Genomic DNA, 17065 nt, shown 5'->3' with positions numbered 1-17065 from the left:
AATCAAGGCATGCCATCGTGTTGTCTCGTTAAAGCCTATAGCAAAACGTGCAATGGCAGTCGCTGCACTCGCTGTCTATGAATGTTTTCCCCAAATTAACATTCAACCTATCTAGATTCTGGATCATATGAGCAGTTAGTATTATAAGCCTGTGACAGGATGGACCGCCTATGCTACCCTGTCTGTTGTTGCTGGGAACCGGCTGGGCTTACTTTGCCACTGTTCCCTTTCGTTATCCCAAAAGCGCCCTCTTGCCGCAGTAGGAGGGGCTTATAATGCTGCCACCACTGGACTCCTATACCGGCATCCAGAACCAGGTTTCTTCTGGGTCACTGACGCTGCTAGCGTGTCTTGTTGCTGGTGTACCTGGGCTGGTTACTCCGGACCTCTTACAATGGATCCGGGTTGCTGTGAATGGATCCCCCCTGGCCTATCACATGGACCAGGGCTGCTGGGTAGCAGGCAGAGTGGTGGTACTGGAATCGCTTGGTTCCAAAATTTCAGAGACAGCCGGAGAACGGATTAGGTTTAGGGTCTAATCTGTAGATCACAGGAATACAACTATATTGAAGATGGTTCCAAGCAGGTCTTTGAAGCAAGATGATTTATTTGCTCACACACACTGGTTTGAGATACCAGTGTGATCAGGTCAGATGAGAATCAGAAGAACGATACATTACATGCTCACACAGCTCATCTTTTACACAGTTCTGACATAGGCTATTTTTAGAATCAGTATGTAACCCCGTTTACCAAAACATTGATTTACATAAATTGCAAAGCCACTAATATTTATACTTAGCTTTGAAATTCTTAAAAACCTGGCTGTGATTTCCTGGATCTTATTTCAGAGACAGGAGACTCACTAGCAAGTCAAAAGGTCTGACTGGCATGAATACTTCAGACAGTCGCCAAATACACATTTCGACAGAACAACAAAAGGACCCACAACAAGCCACTTCCCCAAATCACAATACACCAAGCTTAGACAAGAGACAAATTTCTTCCCCTGGTCTCAGAAATAACGATTTCCTATCTTACAATATACACAATATCAAAAAATAAGTGCAAATGCAATTACATAAATAAGTGCCCTGCGCTATTTGCTTTAAATAAATTTTTACCAAAAGTTATTTAATAGTGATCCAGTCACAAAGCCCCAATGACCTGATTTTGTTAATGTGAAGAACAAATATATTATGTGATTCCTGAGAAAACAGGATTATCAAACCTCTGCCAGTTAATGCAGCTGAAGGGATTCAAGGGAACTGACACTCAATCACATAAACATAGTCTATCAGGATAGTGCCAGATGTTAACTAAAATTACGATGGTGCATTGTAAGCCACATTAATTATCATGTGTTCTTGTAGGGATGGTTGTTATGAAACCATACAGGTTGTCAGCAGCATTCTATTATTGTAAGATAATGGCCAACATTTATATTGGTTTAGCCTAGGAGATCCAAATTACAGGTATCTCTGGAATGCTAATATATGGAGATATTTTTATGACAGCTTGACTAAGGGAACTAATTGTTGTTATACAGCTTATTGAATCTGGAACAATACCATATGGTGCCTATAGTCCATGAAAATAACACACTAAGTAGCATACTGATTGAATGAATTAATATAGTCTGCCAAGTGTGAATACAGGACTGACATCTTGATCATGAAATCTTAAAAGAGTGGAATATCATTTATATATACAAACATTAGAACAGTGAGCCAGCTGGGTAATTTTTCTACCTTTTAAACTGTATATTGTGCATCATCTCATCACTTAATCATCATTTATTTTTAAATATTTTGCTATAATTGTTTTTAAAGCATACCAATAAAGGATATATTTTTTAATGTTGGAATAATTTTCTTACAATAAAAGAGTGCCCTGGAAACACAATTTCTGCTTTCTCTTTAGTTTCTCTCAAATGTTTTAATTTGTGTGGGTGCACCTCCCCTCATATATTTTCAGGATATTTATTTATATGATCATATACTCATTAAGGGGTTTATATGTTCTCTGTGCGTTGTATCTGACTTTTTTAACATCTGTATATTGTCATCATAGTGTAAATGTCACAAACCGCACTCGTGACTTGGAAGCTTACTGTAAGGGAACATAGAGGAGTTCAGCCTAAACCTCACTTTCACCTATCTCTCAGGCTACAGATATTGCTGGTCCCTTTTCCAACACAGACACACACTTCCACACTTCTCCGCAACTGCCACCAGCTACGTATACGGCCCGTAGCAAACCTATGACTTAATTATCCAATTGCGCACACTCTGTGCTCTGGTAGCTAAATAGTTAACACTCCACACACTGGTTTCTAAAGAGTTAACCCAGCCAAGCAATCTCTTCTAAACAGGCAGTGAATTCATTTAGAACAATAAGGACATCATTTATTAAGTTACAGGTTAAAAAAATCAATTCATAAACAATTAATATACATGCACAATGCATAAGCAAAACAGTTTAAAATAAAGGGATTGAATTCAGAGTATAACCTACAGATAAGTGGTATATTCTGCACCAAGAGAAATTGGCTTGAAGATGGACAGTTTATCAATGATGATTGCGTATATAAGCCAGTAAGTGCTCAAAATGGCATGTGTCAGATGAGTGACCTAACGGTGTGTGGAGAGGTAGTAAAGGTGTTATGGCTCTGCTAGATTGCAGATGAGCAATAGTCTTATGGTTGCAAAGATTGATTGCTGCGATGTCTGTGCTGGTGGCTAACTGCTGGTGGGTGCCAGGATGTACTGAGGTTGGAGACCGCTGTTCCTGTGTTCCTCTGTGTGTGCAGCGATGGGTTTGCAATTACTTTAGCTGGGTAGTGTCTGCGCCTTGAAACTACTACTGGCGGGGGTGCTGCTGATCCTGTTACCGGCTCTCCGGTGGTGTCCCAAAACTGCTGTACCATACGAGCGCTGTGTGCTTTGTGTCAGCTTGACTCTGCCGGGTGTCCGATCTGCGATCTGCCGAGTGTCCGGACCACCAATATATACACACCAACCTTAAGCCCAAATCCTTATTTTATCACATTCAGGTTAAATCTAGCTTCACCGACACATTCGAAAAGTTCCTTACTGATGAACTAGAAACCATGGATACGAGATCAACTAGGAACAAACCCAATCTCACTAAGAAAGAGAAACTGGCACTCAACAATCTTAAGAGCAACACTCACATAATCATCAAACCTGCGGACAAAGGTGGCGGCCTAGTCATCCTTAACAAACATAACTATAAACGGCAAGCAAAAACCATTCTAGATGACACCACCACATACAGCAGACTCCCCAAAGATCCTACACTCACATTCCAGAAAGAACTCTCGGATCTACTAAAATCCAGGAAGGAGACCGGTATCCTCAACACCAAGGAATACAACTTCCTTAACACACAACATCCCATTATACCAGTCTTCTACTATCTACCAAACCACCACCCACCAACCCCCCAGGAAGACCCATCATATCTGGGATAGGATCACTCACATCTAACTTGTCACAATATCTCGACCACTAACTATAAGACTATGTCACCAAACAACGGTCCTAACTGCAGCCTTACAGGCATACAGGCATTACAAAACATAGATTGGACTGAAGTCATGTGGCTAGCATCCACCGATGTCACATCACTATACACCATCATTGAACATAACATTGGTTTAAACAGCATACAACACTTCCTACAATTCGAAGGCATACTACACCAAGACCAAATTGACTTCATGCTCAAAGGCATCAAATTCATACTTACACACAACTACACCTGTGTCACACGTCGGTCCCATAGATAGGTGGTGGCACTGTGACTTTCCTCTAGAAACTGTGATTGAGCCTTCTCCTGTTTCTGAGACACTACTTTTACACAGGTGTTCCTTGCTACCTTGTTCTGGACCTTCCTCCCGATTCTCATTGGCTCTGGAGTATTATTTAAACTATCTATGGTCCTTGGCTCATTCATTGCCTGTTCTTCGTGTTACTCAGTCTGCATTAGGTTCTGGCTGCCATTACTTGACCTCCCGTTTGTCCTCTGCTGAACTTCTCGCTGTTGTTACCTGCTCGCTGGACTACTGCAATCTACAGCCATAGTACCTCTTACTTGTAGTTCCATGCTGGTCTGCTGGGCTTCTCGCTGCTGTTATCCACTCGCTGGATTGCTGCTGTCTACAGCCGAGGTACCTGATACTTGTAGGTCCACGCTGGTCTGCTGAACTTCTCGCTGCTGTTACCTGTTCGCTGGACCACAGCTATCTACGATCGAATATTTGTTACTTGTAGTTCCACGCTGGTCTCCTCTGAAACTCCTCGCTGCTGTCAAACCTTCACGCTGAACATCCACTGTGACTTGATTGCTGCACCTGCGGCCATTCCTGCACACCTGTCGTTTGTACTTCCATGCTGGGTTCTATTGAGACTCTTCCTGTGATTAATCTGCCTGCTGAATTACTATGGTCTGCAGCTAAGGGTGCCTGTCACTTGCAGTTCCACACTGGGCTCATCGGATACTCCTCTCCGCTGTTACCTGCATGTTTAACTTTTTCTGTGAGTTGTCTGCTGCATCTGAAGCTAGTTCTACGGCTCAAGTTTCTGTTTCTACTTGGCTGATCCAACAGCGCTATTTCTTCATTGATAAATTTATTACTGAGGATACCTGTCATCTGTAGTTCTACACTCGGCTTAGATACTCTTCGTTCCTCTGCTACTTCTAGGTAACGAACTGTTTGATGTGTCTTCTGTTCATTTTCATCATTTGGGATTATTACCTGTAGAACCAACTAGTTCAATGATTATTGCTTTTCCATCCTGAGAATTATCGTGATACCTGTAACCCACCTGCTATGTAGAATCATCTCTGTCTTCGGATCAGCAGTTCTACGTTATCATTCTGTCAGGACTATTGCTGACCAGTGATTCACATTTATCTGCCATGTGTTCCGTTATTGGATCCACGCATTCTCCGTTTATCATCTTCACGTTTGATTTATTGTTTCACTCATCCCATGCAGTTGTCAAGAGTTACCAACTATGAAGTAGCATAATGTGATCTGCATCTTGCCTGTGTCCAAATTGCCGTGTGTTCAATATCTGCCGTTTTATATATATATATTCCTCCATTTCTATTGTACCATCAGTCAATACATTATTCTGCAGCATTACAGCTATCTACAGTGTTTTATTACTACTATTACTTAAGCCTGTGAGCCTTGAACTTTTAATCCTGTGATATCAACATCCTCAGCTTCATTGTGTGTTGCCTCCACTACCCTATGTTAGTTCTTGTCTGGGAGACCGCGACCTGTGGAATAGGAGCAGCGCAGTCCATATTCCCTTGAGGGCATTCCTGGTGAATAGCTCCTATCCGTTAGACGCCACACTCCTAGGCAAGTCCTATATAAACAGAGGCAAGGGATCTACAAAACCATTCAGAGTCGTGACAACCTGGTTCAACGACAACCATTAACTACAGCACAGAGGCACTGCTATGGGCACCAAGTTCACGGCAAGTTATGCCAACCTCTTTATGGCCAAATGGGAAGAAGATTGCATTTGGAGCAAGGAGGTCCTTGGTGCAAACTTGGTGCTCTGGAAGAGATACATCGATGATGTACTCTTCATCTGGAAAGGAGACAACAACTCCCTCAACACATTCATGGACTACATCAATGATAATGACAGCAAAACAAAATTCACTTCACAAACCAGTAAACAACAAGTAAAATTTTTAGACCTGGAGATTTCTATACTCAACAACTCCATCACCACCAGAAACTTTCATAAGAAGGCAGACGTCAATAGCGACATCTTAGCCTCTAGTCACTATCACCCAAATTGTCTGTCCAGTGTCCCTCTGGGCCAATTTACCCGCATACGCAGAAACTGCACGAACATCATTGACTATAACACACAAGGTAGGACAATGAAAGACCAGTTTCTTGACAAAGCATACGACATAGACATGGTTGAAAGAGCCTTCATCCAAGTCAGGGAACTAGACAGGAACACCCTCATTACATATAAAGAGAAAACCAAAGAGGACCCCCCCAAAGAAGTATACTTCCTAACCAAATATTTCACATCAGCCAATAAAATCACTAAAGCCATCAGGAAGCATTGGAACATCTTTCTCAAAGACCCCATCCTAAACCACATTCTACCCGTCAACCCCAAAGTATTTTTCAGGAAAGTGCCTAGCCTTAACAGGACCCTAGTACGCAATCACATACCCCCCACAAACTATGGCAAACACTTGCACATACCCTTTCTGAAACTAAGGGATTCCTCCATTGTGGCCAATGCATGGGATGCAAGAACATGCACATCCAATCCACAAAATCGATAACAAACTTCCAATCACAGGTCACCACCCAACAGTTCCCAATCAACGAGTTCCTGTCCTTCAACAGTACAAAATCATCTACATACTAGCATGTACATGCAAATTACAATATGAAGGACGGATTATCAGAACACTGAGAGTTAGAGTAAATGAACATATCCGCAACATCAAAAAGGGTTTTCTACTTCACAGTGTATCAGAACATTTCCATAAAACACACAATTCCAATCCCGAGCGCCTCACATTCCTTGCAATCAAACAAATTGGAAAAAAATGGAGAGGTGGGGATTTCATTAAACAAATAAACAGGGAAGAAGTAAGTTGGATCTACAACCTCAGAACTCTCACCCCCAGAGGACTAAACATTGATTTTGACCTAAAATCCATACTCAACTAATGAGCCCCTCAATCCCACAAATTACAGACCGGCACCCACGATCCCCCTAGCCCTCAACAGCTTCTAGAGCTCATACCTCTCACTATCAACTATAGGACTCAGATCCGCAGCCCAAAGCAACAAGCCACACTCAAATTCACCTCTCTGGGTATAGACATGGTATACACTCCGAATTTCCATAACCTACACAATCAAATTCCCTGCACGTACGGTCACGCATACGTTATCCAGGCCCCAAATACCATTACATTTTGCATATTATGTTCATGAACTGTATTTCTGATATATCAGATATAATAATGATATGCTTCTACTTTTGTGTTTCTGATTATGTTTATATTTTTATGTCACTTTTTTGCCATTATTCTGTCACAATTTATCCTGAATTAGCTCATGTCTACTTCAATTAGTGTTCATTTTCTCCATCACTCTATGGAGAATATCCTACCACATTTCCCATTCTCATCCCGATTCCATATCCCCCATGGCTATCACATCTCCCCCTTGACAATCATTCCTTTCACATTCCATACATACCTCCACGTAAATATGAACATAGGCTATACCCATATGCAATTTCACTACATTATGCCTAACATGCCACATGGCCACTTCTATATCCATGTGTCCACACACCCAACCAACATAGCTACATCTTATTGCCGCATTCCCAACCACACACCGGTCCCAAAGCCGTATAGACCGGTCTAGTTTTGCCTGCAAAATATTAATATCTAATCCACTAATACCTACGAATAGCTACGGAGACTATCTGAGTTTAGTCCACACCATTCAATTGTTCATTACGGAACACTGTTTTACAGCCCTCATATGACATCTCCCTTTTTTCATTATTATTATTATTATTATTTTATATATATTTTTTTATTATGTTTCTCATTCATTCATTTCTATTTGTTAATAAAAAGGATATCGCCCGATCACCATCTCACTTTTCATCCATGGCCCGCAACTCACAAGCCACAAATATTGCCCCATACAATCGCCGAATATTGTATCCATTATAGTCACATTCTATGTTTCACACAATGTCCCGCATACTGATACATCTGTTATACATGTTACCCGGCCACTTTATATTCACATCAAGCTGAACAATCTATACGATCTATCTACTCTGTAAGCCAATCACCTCCCCGCTATCCAATCCAATCACCGACTCCCCTACCTTTATAACACCCATTTCTACAAACATTCAGTAACTCCTTGAGAAAGTCCAGACCAGGACGAAATGCGTCGGAGCACAGCATATCTCCACATCATCAATCTATGTTTATCTGCCTTGTATTCACTAACCTCTTGTAAGTGAAGGTTTTCGTATATCGCTAATAAAGTGAACTACAGTACTTCATTATGTAGACCTATTTTCTGTCCGAGACCCTCCAACAGCACATGCGAGGTCACCAGCGCAATTCGGATACCCGGCAGCATCAGAAGCTGACACGAAGCACACAGCACTCGTATGGTAAAGCAGCATCGGGACACCACCTGAGAGCTCATAACAGGATCAGCAGCACCGCCACCAGCGGTAGTTTCAAGGCACACATACTACCCAGCCAAGGTAATTGCAAAACCATCGCTGCACACACAGAGAACCACAGTAACAGTGGTCTCCAACCTCAGTACATCCTGGCCCCCACCAACGGTTAGCCACCAGCACAGACATCGCAGCAATCAATCTTCGCAACCCTAAGTTTATTGCTCATTTGAAACACAGCAGAGCCATCACACCTTTTCTACTCTCCACATACTGTTAGGTCACTCATCAGACATATGCCATTTTGAGCACTTACCAGCTCATATACGCAAGCAACAATACACTTGCTATCCCTCCCCCTGCTCTACTTGAGCACTCAGTGGATCATCCTCTTCCATATCACTACCTAGGAGACTGGTTATCTCCCTCCCACAGAGCAGCTCATACAATGTTCACCTTACACTGCCTATGTGCATTCTCCACTCCTAAATAATTTGTTTCAATAATTATTGATTTCCCAAAAGACTGACAATTTGGCCTTTTAACAACACAGGTTTTTAGGCAAAATCAAATTGGACGGCATTCACAGGAGCATTGTGGATGCTGATGTGGGGGTATAAATGTCTCTTGGGTGTTACCTAGGGTTTGTTCAACTATTCCTACATTTTTGACCTGTCTTAACTTTTCTCAGATATATCCCAGAGACATAACTCCTGTGTCAATAGACCAGTCATAATCTCATGCACATTTAAATACCAAACATGACGAATTTATAACGATATGACATACCTTTCCCAGAGACATGTGACTACAGCTGGTCCCTGGTACCACTGGTAACTATAATTCACAACCATGGTGTGTTTTCTGCCCCTCAGTCTGGAGTAGCACACACATTTCCAAAAATAGGAAATATGAAGGCCTTTTCTTTGAAGTTCATATTTCTATATACCTGCATAGATAGCCTTCATGTATTTCCTTCATCTACATAATATACAGAAAGTCATCACGTGGTCTCCTTGTGTAAGACCACAAGCTGTAAACAGCTCCCTCCCATCTGTCCAAAGTCTCGCTAGGTATCAGAAAACTCTCCTATGTCAAGAGATGTCTCACCCCAGGGGCCTTTGAAGCTGGTTTGCATTCCCTAAAAGTTTTTCTGTTCTCTTTTTTTTTTAATAATTTTTAATTTTCAGTGGTCAGTCAAGAAAATACAGACAGCAAAACGATAACACTGTGTAACATACACAATAAAGTCACAACAGTAATTGTGGTATATCGCATACTAGGGAACCTTTAGACAAAAAATGACCAGTTTTTACCATTTTAAAGAGTAATATAAAATGGGTGTAGGAACAAAAGGGATTGTGGGTAAGTATTTAGAAGGTAATTAGGGTGTGTTGAGCCTATAGTAGAGGAGGGGGGAATACGTGTCGGGAAGAGATTTGGTCATTGCACATGGGTCAGGTCGGAGGACGCGGAGGGTTGAAGGGGAAAGGTGTGTTCCACAGCTAGCCATGGAGCCCAAACTTGATTGCCAAATCTGCCAAATCTGCCTCTTGAGAGCTAAAAGGGACGGAGATGAGATATTTTTCCAATTAAGGGCTATGAGTCATTTGACTGCTGTCAGGATGTGGGCAGTTAATTTCTTGGAGAATTTGTCCAGGTCTTGGAGAGGGTAACATAAAAGAAATATCCAGGGATCTTTCGGGATGGGGGATTCAAAAAGGGTATTTAGAAAACTATGGACTGAATCCCAGAAGGTGGTGATCATCGGGCAGGACCACCAAATATGAAACATCGCACACCTTTGGCCACAGTCCCGCCAACAGCAGGGCGAGGAAGAGGGAAACATTCTACGTAGTCTTGTGGGAGTGTAATACCAACGATAATAAATTTTTTAGGAGGTTTCCTTTAGTTTAGTTGATATAGAGCAGTTACGGTGAGTCGTAGAGGCAGATCCAGGAGGGAACACCGGGTTGTGCCAGATGGGGGTTAAAGGAGATATTGCAGTTGAAAGTTTTAGTTTGGAGAAGTTGGAGTCCCAGAACATAGAGTCAAATTTGATGGAAGGGAGTGCTTTAACAGCAGGGTGACGAGCGGATGATACGCCTCAGAGAGAGAAGAGATCGGGCAGGGTTAGGTGGGCCGATTCTACATGCAGTGGAGCCAGAGGGACCGTAGGAGGAAACGATTTGTGAAAGATGGGAAGCCAAATAGTATAATTTGATGTCGGGAAGGCCTCTTCCTCCTCCAGGGATTGGTCATTTTAAGATATTGGCTGAGATACTAGGAGGTCTATGGTTCCAAATAAAGCGGGTGAGTGCCTTCTGGGTGTTGGTGAGGAAAGAGGCAGGGACAGCTACCGGCAAGGTTTGTAAGAGGTACAGCCATTTGGGGAGTATGTTCATTTTGACAGTTATGATCCTGCCCAGCCATGAAATAATAAGGCTGTTCCAGGAGGTCAGATCGGATTGAGTCTTGGAGATAAGCTGTAGGAAATTCTCACGGAAGAGGAGGTCGTAACGAGAAGTGAGGAAAACACCCAGGTATTTTATCTTCCTGTTCTGCCATTTGAAATTAAAGTTAGTCCGGAGGAGCTCGGTAGGGGAGACGTGAAGCAGCATGGCCTCTGACTTGGTGTAGTTTATCTTGTAGCCCGAAACATTGCTGTAGTTCTGAAGGATGGCATATAGGTTGGGCAAGGAGATCCCCGGTTGGATAAGCGATAGGAGGATATCATCTGCAAAGAGAGAGATCTTGGAGTTCGTATTACCCACCTTGACCCCCTGTATGCTAGGATTAGACCTAATTTGGGAAGCCAGGGGTTCAATTATCAAAGCAAATATCAGAGGGGAAAGGGGGCAACCCTGTCGTGTTCCATTTCAAATGAAGAATGATTCTGAGGGAGTGCCATTAATGAGGACCTTAGCAGTAGGGGTGGTGTATAATGCTAGGACACCAGTGAGGAAGTCACCAGAGAAGCCGAACGACTCAAGAGCCGCTTACATAAAGTCCCAATAGATCTTGTCAAATGCTTTTTCAGCATCCAGAGAGAGCATAATAGTTGGGGATCTCTTGGTATTTACAATATGGATAGTGTTGATGGCATGTCTGGTATTGTCCCTCGCCTGGCGCCCCGGGATAAACCCTACTTGGTCATAATGGATCAGAGAAGGGAGGAAAGTATTCAGATGGTTTGCTAGGATTTTGGCATAAATTTTCAAATCAAGATTGAGGAGAGAGATTGGCCCATAGCTAGCACAGTGGAGCGGGTCTTTACCGTCTTTAGGGATAACTACAATTTTGGCCTCCAGCATCTCTGATGGGAGAGGGTCACCTTGGAGAGTATTGTTATAAAGGGATTTGAGATGAGGGGCCAACAGATCAGAAAATTTCTTTTAGTATGCGGCCATGAAGCTGTCAGGGCCTGTGTAACAATTCGGTCCCGCAAATAGTACCTGTCTCGTTACCCGCATTTCATTCATCTGGAAGCTGCCATGTTCCAGCATCAGACAAACTTCATTCATTCAGCTACATTCAGTTCTGCACAGGTGCAAGTCTATTGCACTTCTGGACCTCCCTCCTCTTGCCATTGGCTGAGCATTCCTGGAGCACTATTTAAATCTCCTGGATTCACCTGTCTGATGCCTGTTCTTCAAGCTCACTTCCTGTAGCCTGTTTTTCTGGTTCCTGTTCTCTTTGTGGTTCTCTGCTATTTCAGCCTGCTCTCTGTTCATGGCCTGTGCTGAACCATCGTTGCTCCAGTACCTTTCTTACCATCTCCAGTGTACTTCATCGTGACAGCTCCGGTTCTCTTATAGCTACCACTCAGAGCCGCTACTATACCTGTGACTCATCAGCTGTTACTACGAGTTACCTCTGTTACTTCAGTCTGCTCTCAGTCTCCTGCTGTGTTGAACTATTGCTGCTCCAGCACTGCTACAACCATCTCCAGTGTACTTCATTGCAACAGCTTCAGTTCTCTCATCGCTACCACTCAGAGCCGCTACTACACCTGTGACTTATCAGCTGTTACTACGAGTTACCTCCGCTACTTCAGTCTGCTCTCAGTCTCTGGCTGTGTTGAACTATTGCTGCTTCAGTACTGGTATTACCATCTCAACTGTACTTCACCGTGACAGCTCCAGTTCTCTCACCGCCACCACTCAAAGCCATTACTACTATTGTGACTCATCAGCTGTTACTACGAGTTACCTTCACCACGTCAGTTTACTCTCAGTCTCCTGTTAACTGAACTATTGATGCTCCAGTACTACTATATCATCTCTGATGTACTTCATCGTGACAGCTCCAGTTCTCTAACCGCTATCACTGTGAGCCGCAAGTGCCTTGGTGACTCATTGGCTGTTTCCCTAAGCTACCTCTGTTTTCCCGTGTGTGCTCAGCATAACTCCAGTGCTGTACTCCCGCTGTTCCAGTATCTCTACCAATCACTCCTGGATACACCATTGTGACAGCTCCTGCTCTTTCCCTGTTATACCACAGGACTTCCATTCTCCGAGTGCCTTGTTTGTTGCTGCCCATCAGTCTTATCTCTAGTGTTCCTGTTCCCATACCATATACCTGTGGGTTCTAGTCTCTACCCACTTCGTCTGGCTCCTCCACACCATTCTGATGTTCACCCACTCACAGGACCGCGACCTGCAGGTTTCCTGCCGCAAAAGACCATACCTCCTTGCGGGGGCTCCTGGTGAAAACCACCTGCCTGTTAGACTCCTGGGGAGTTACCATTTTTTTGTCCCTTGATGGCTTGATGGATCTCGTCCGTCGAGATCTCTTCATTGAGAAGTGTGAGGGCTTGGTGAGATAATTTAGGTAACCTGGCTTTGGCAAGAAAGTCAGTGATCAGGGCGGAGGGGTTTCTCAGTGTTGGGGAGGAAGCCGGAGCTGGGAGGTTATAAAGAGCAGTGTAAAAGTGTTGAAATGCTGACCTAATATCTGCTGGATAGGGAGTTAACTGGTTGTGTGAATCACGGAGAGCAATAAAATTTCTATGCGTTCTAGCTGTACGTAGGTGTGAGGCAAGAATTTTGTCAGCTTTGTCTCCTTTTTCATAAAAAGTCTGACGGAGCCATTTAAGACGTGTGGCCGCTTGTTTAGAGAGAAGGAAGTTTAGTTTATCTCTGGTTTCCCGGAGGGCTGTCAGGTTTGCTGGGTCAGGGGCCGCTTTGTATTGGGCTTCCAGGGTTTGAAGTTCGATGGAGAGCTCGTTGGTTCGGGTGAGGTGTTCTTTTTTGTGTCTGGAGGCCATGCTGATCAAGTGCCCCCTCAAGAACCGCTTTGTGCGCTGTCCATAAGGTGGCTTTGGAAACTTCTGGAAGATCATTTAGCTCAAAGTAGTCCTCCAGTCTTGTCTTAATCTGAGATACTATATTCGTATTGTGAAGAAGGGAGTCATTTAGACGCCAGGTCATTGGGCGAGGTCGGGGTAGGAGGTTCTGTTCTCTTTTAACATAGAGGTGGGCAAAATAACCAGATAAACACACACCAGATCCTCTGACTTCACATTTTACACCTTAGTAGCTCAGTTTATCAATGGATTAATTTGATATACATATTTACACTGCAGTTATGATTAGGCCTTATTCATCACAATTATGTTATTGGTTAATCCTTATAGCTGTAGTTCCTCTATGTTCACTACACAGCATAACAATTAAACATAGGGGTCTACTTATCATTACCCTGCTAAATTGATTACTTGTTTTTCAGTTATAGAAAATCATTGTGCACACAGTTTATAATTAAAATGTCACCAGGGCAGCTGAGCGATGCATTAAGAGTAGTCCTACCGCTCACCGGGCAAGAGCCGGGTCCCTCTGTGCATGTTGATGTTCATGATAACTAATCTTCCCTGTGCTTTGCATGGGAAGCTTCACTGGACAGACAGGGAGATAGCCAGTGAAAGTTATCATACAGAAGAAGGGCTTTATAAATAGGGAGAAGCTATAAATCTGAGGAAAACTGTTGTGTTCGCTGGCTTTAAGGCTTTTCATTATTTTATAATAAACCCATTAGTTTGATTGTGTGCAGCATAAGTGAACAGCTGTTAGTTAATAAGTGAAAGAACAGAGCATTTTCAATTATGCCAAAACAAGAGCATCCCAGTATATATATATATATATATATATATATATATATATACATATTACCCCTGCTAAATAATTTCATTACAAATATTCTGGTTTTTTTATTGCTTGTAATCATATATATATGAAGTTTGTTACCTCTTTCTGACCCATATATTCATTATATACAGCTCTAAGAATATTTGCACATGCAGAAGACATTGTTGTCATTTTAAAGAAAACATCTGTTAGCATATCCATATCCTATCTTGCTCCCCTTCTCAACTCCATGTCTTTGCCCCCTGCTTGATTAAATCAACTGATTTAAATTACAATTCCCTCACCCTTTTAAAGGGTGATTAACTGTTCAATATTCTGTGCACATCTATTGCAATGTTCTGTAAAACATTAACATTACACTTATTGAAGCTAATGTAGAGTTTGTAGTAAATACAGCAATTAGGTGCAAAATTTGAACTTGAACTGTTTTGTGCTGCATGGGAGAAATGTAATATGCACACCGTGATTTAGAGAGGAGAGGGGGCATGACCTAGCCCAACTCTGAAATGTAGTGCAAAAATAGAGCAGTTTGCCCGTGCACTCCTTGCAGTGCAACCTGGTTTGGTCAGCTGTAAATTCTGCACTTTTACACAAAATTTTCACCTAACTCTAAATCAGCCTAATAGATACATTAGTGTCTGAAGTCATGTCCTTGTAGCCATTTATTATTGTCACAAATGCAGGTGGAACAAAAAATAATGTACACAATTACACACATTATTTGGACAAAGAACAGGTGAATTGGACATCAATAGCAGAGGTCTAATAAACATTACATGAAATAACAGGTTAACAAACATTTCAGGTACTGAAGACTCTCTTGCGTAAACACAGTAAACCTTGACAGATGCAACAATATTGCTCTAGTAAAAATAATAGTTTGTTGAACCAAAGGGATTGTTCATCTAGTATTCCAAATCCCATTAAGAAAATAATAATTAGAAATATTTCCCTGTGAGAAGTTATTATAAGGTATTTAAGGTCCGATGTGTACTGTCGATTAATTAAAATGTAGATATAAGCTGTGAGTTAGAATTTAGAAATATCTTCATTACAGTTATAATTCACAGATAATTGTATAATTTATGTATATGGGCAATCTGCCTTATTCTATTATCTATGTCCAGAATGCATTTTGTATAGTGTATTGTACGCTGTGGAGCAAATGTAAAATGGAATAACAGCGTAAATCAAAGATGTATCAAAGTATCAAAGAAGTACTACACAGCACAAAGTTTCCATAAGTCTCTGCATTTCTTGATATAATACAGCCTGGGATCGAATGGATAAATTGTCTGTTTTTGTATAATGTTTTAAAAATTACAATTAAAAAAAAAAATCAACTGAAAGCTGCTATACTTTTGTTATTGTCTCAGAGCCATGTACTGCAAAGGAAACCGACATGAAGCAAAATAATATACAGCTGCGATATGGAGTAAATTGGAAGCTGTACAGTGAACATGGTGACACAGTTTCATTTGCTTGTTTAAATGGATATGATTCTCCTCCTGGCACTAATATGAGAGCAACGTGTGACCAGGGAGTGCTGCAGTATCCTAAATGCTTCAAAAAAGGCAAGTACCATTGACAGAAGGTAATGAAAGGGAAAAAAAAATGCATAAACATGAACATTCTTCTGCACCACTAAGAGGTACTAATAGTCTCACAGACTTACAATACTTACTATCGTGGTGAAAATAGCACCCATGTGCTGTAACTATCAAGTAAACAGAATCTTTCAACATTATAGTGCAAGAATATGCAATATTATGTCTTTTTATGGTTATAGCCAGCTGTGAAAGTGGAAATTTAGAAGTGGGGAATAGAAAATGTAAGTGGTGAATGGAAGTTGATGGTTTTACAATCAAAGCAGTAGGAGAAGTGGAGGTATGGCATAACACCGTATACTGACTCACTTCAACCACTGTTTATAGCATATTTCTGCGACTTGCACCTAGTTATTGAGCAAGTGTTCTAGTAAGTGTGTCAATTGCCCCACATCATTTTCAAATTAATCTACATTTGCTCTTTTGAGGGTCATCTCCTGGAGGCAATTTATAAGTAAAAGTTCCATCCCTTTTCATGTGAAGAGAATACTACTGGCAAGATACCAGTCGGTCCGAGTTTTTTTACATTTGTGGATTTTTTTTTTTCCTTTTTACAATTTATTTGCATACTGTACATGTTCAGGAATCTTAGTCAACCACATAAGGTATGTGGGAAATGCCTCATTGGAAGTTCAGCAGCTGTACTGTCATGGTCAAAAGTTTTGAGAATGACACAAATATTATTTTTCACATAGTCTGCTGCCTCAGTTTTAATGATGGCATTTTGCATATACTGCAAAATGTCATGAAGAGTGATCAGATGCAATTAATTTCAAGGTCCCTCTTTGCCATGACTGTTAGGAACCCCTCCAGTCAGTACGACAAAACCCGGAGTCTGCTCCGAAGTCTGGTGTTCGCTGGAGCCCCTATTGGTGGGGACAGACTTGGCTGCAGATGAACGGAGGGTCGTGAAATGTGCACTGACTGGGGAGAACCCAGGGGTAGCGTGAAGTTGTACACAGCAGTGTGAGATCCAAGCAAAGGTCAAGGGCCAGCAGCAGACAGCGATACCAGATAACGAGCCGAGGTCAGAAGTCACAGGCAATACAGCAAGGTCCAG

The 17065-nt window shown here is 42.0% G+C and overlaps 1 protein-coding gene across 3 annotated transcripts in view; it reads left to right on the top strand.

Moving 5' to 3' along the window:
- The window catches only part of LOC142099299 (complement factor H-related protein 1-like), a 213356-nt gene that overhangs the window by 185420 nt on the left and 10871 nt on the right, over positions 1-17065 (top strand). For all 3 annotated transcript variants that reach the window (XM_075182621.1, XM_075182619.1, XM_075182620.1), the window contains one exon: positions 15775-15972. In XM_075182621.1, the coding sequence (XP_075038722.1) occupies positions 15775-15972 (198 nt within the window). The remainder of the gene's footprint in view (positions 1-15774; positions 15973-17065) is intronic.

The sequence above is a fragment of the Mixophyes fleayi genome, chromosome 8 (assembly GCF_038048845.1).
Source record: "Mixophyes fleayi isolate aMixFle1 chromosome 8, aMixFle1.hap1, whole genome shotgun sequence".
NCBI classification, from domain to species: Eukaryota; Metazoa; Chordata; class Amphibia; order Anura; family Limnodynastidae; genus Mixophyes; species Mixophyes fleayi.
The sequence above is the reverse complement of the archived record's forward strand: the minus strand, read 5'-3'. Positions and strand labels throughout refer to the sequence as shown.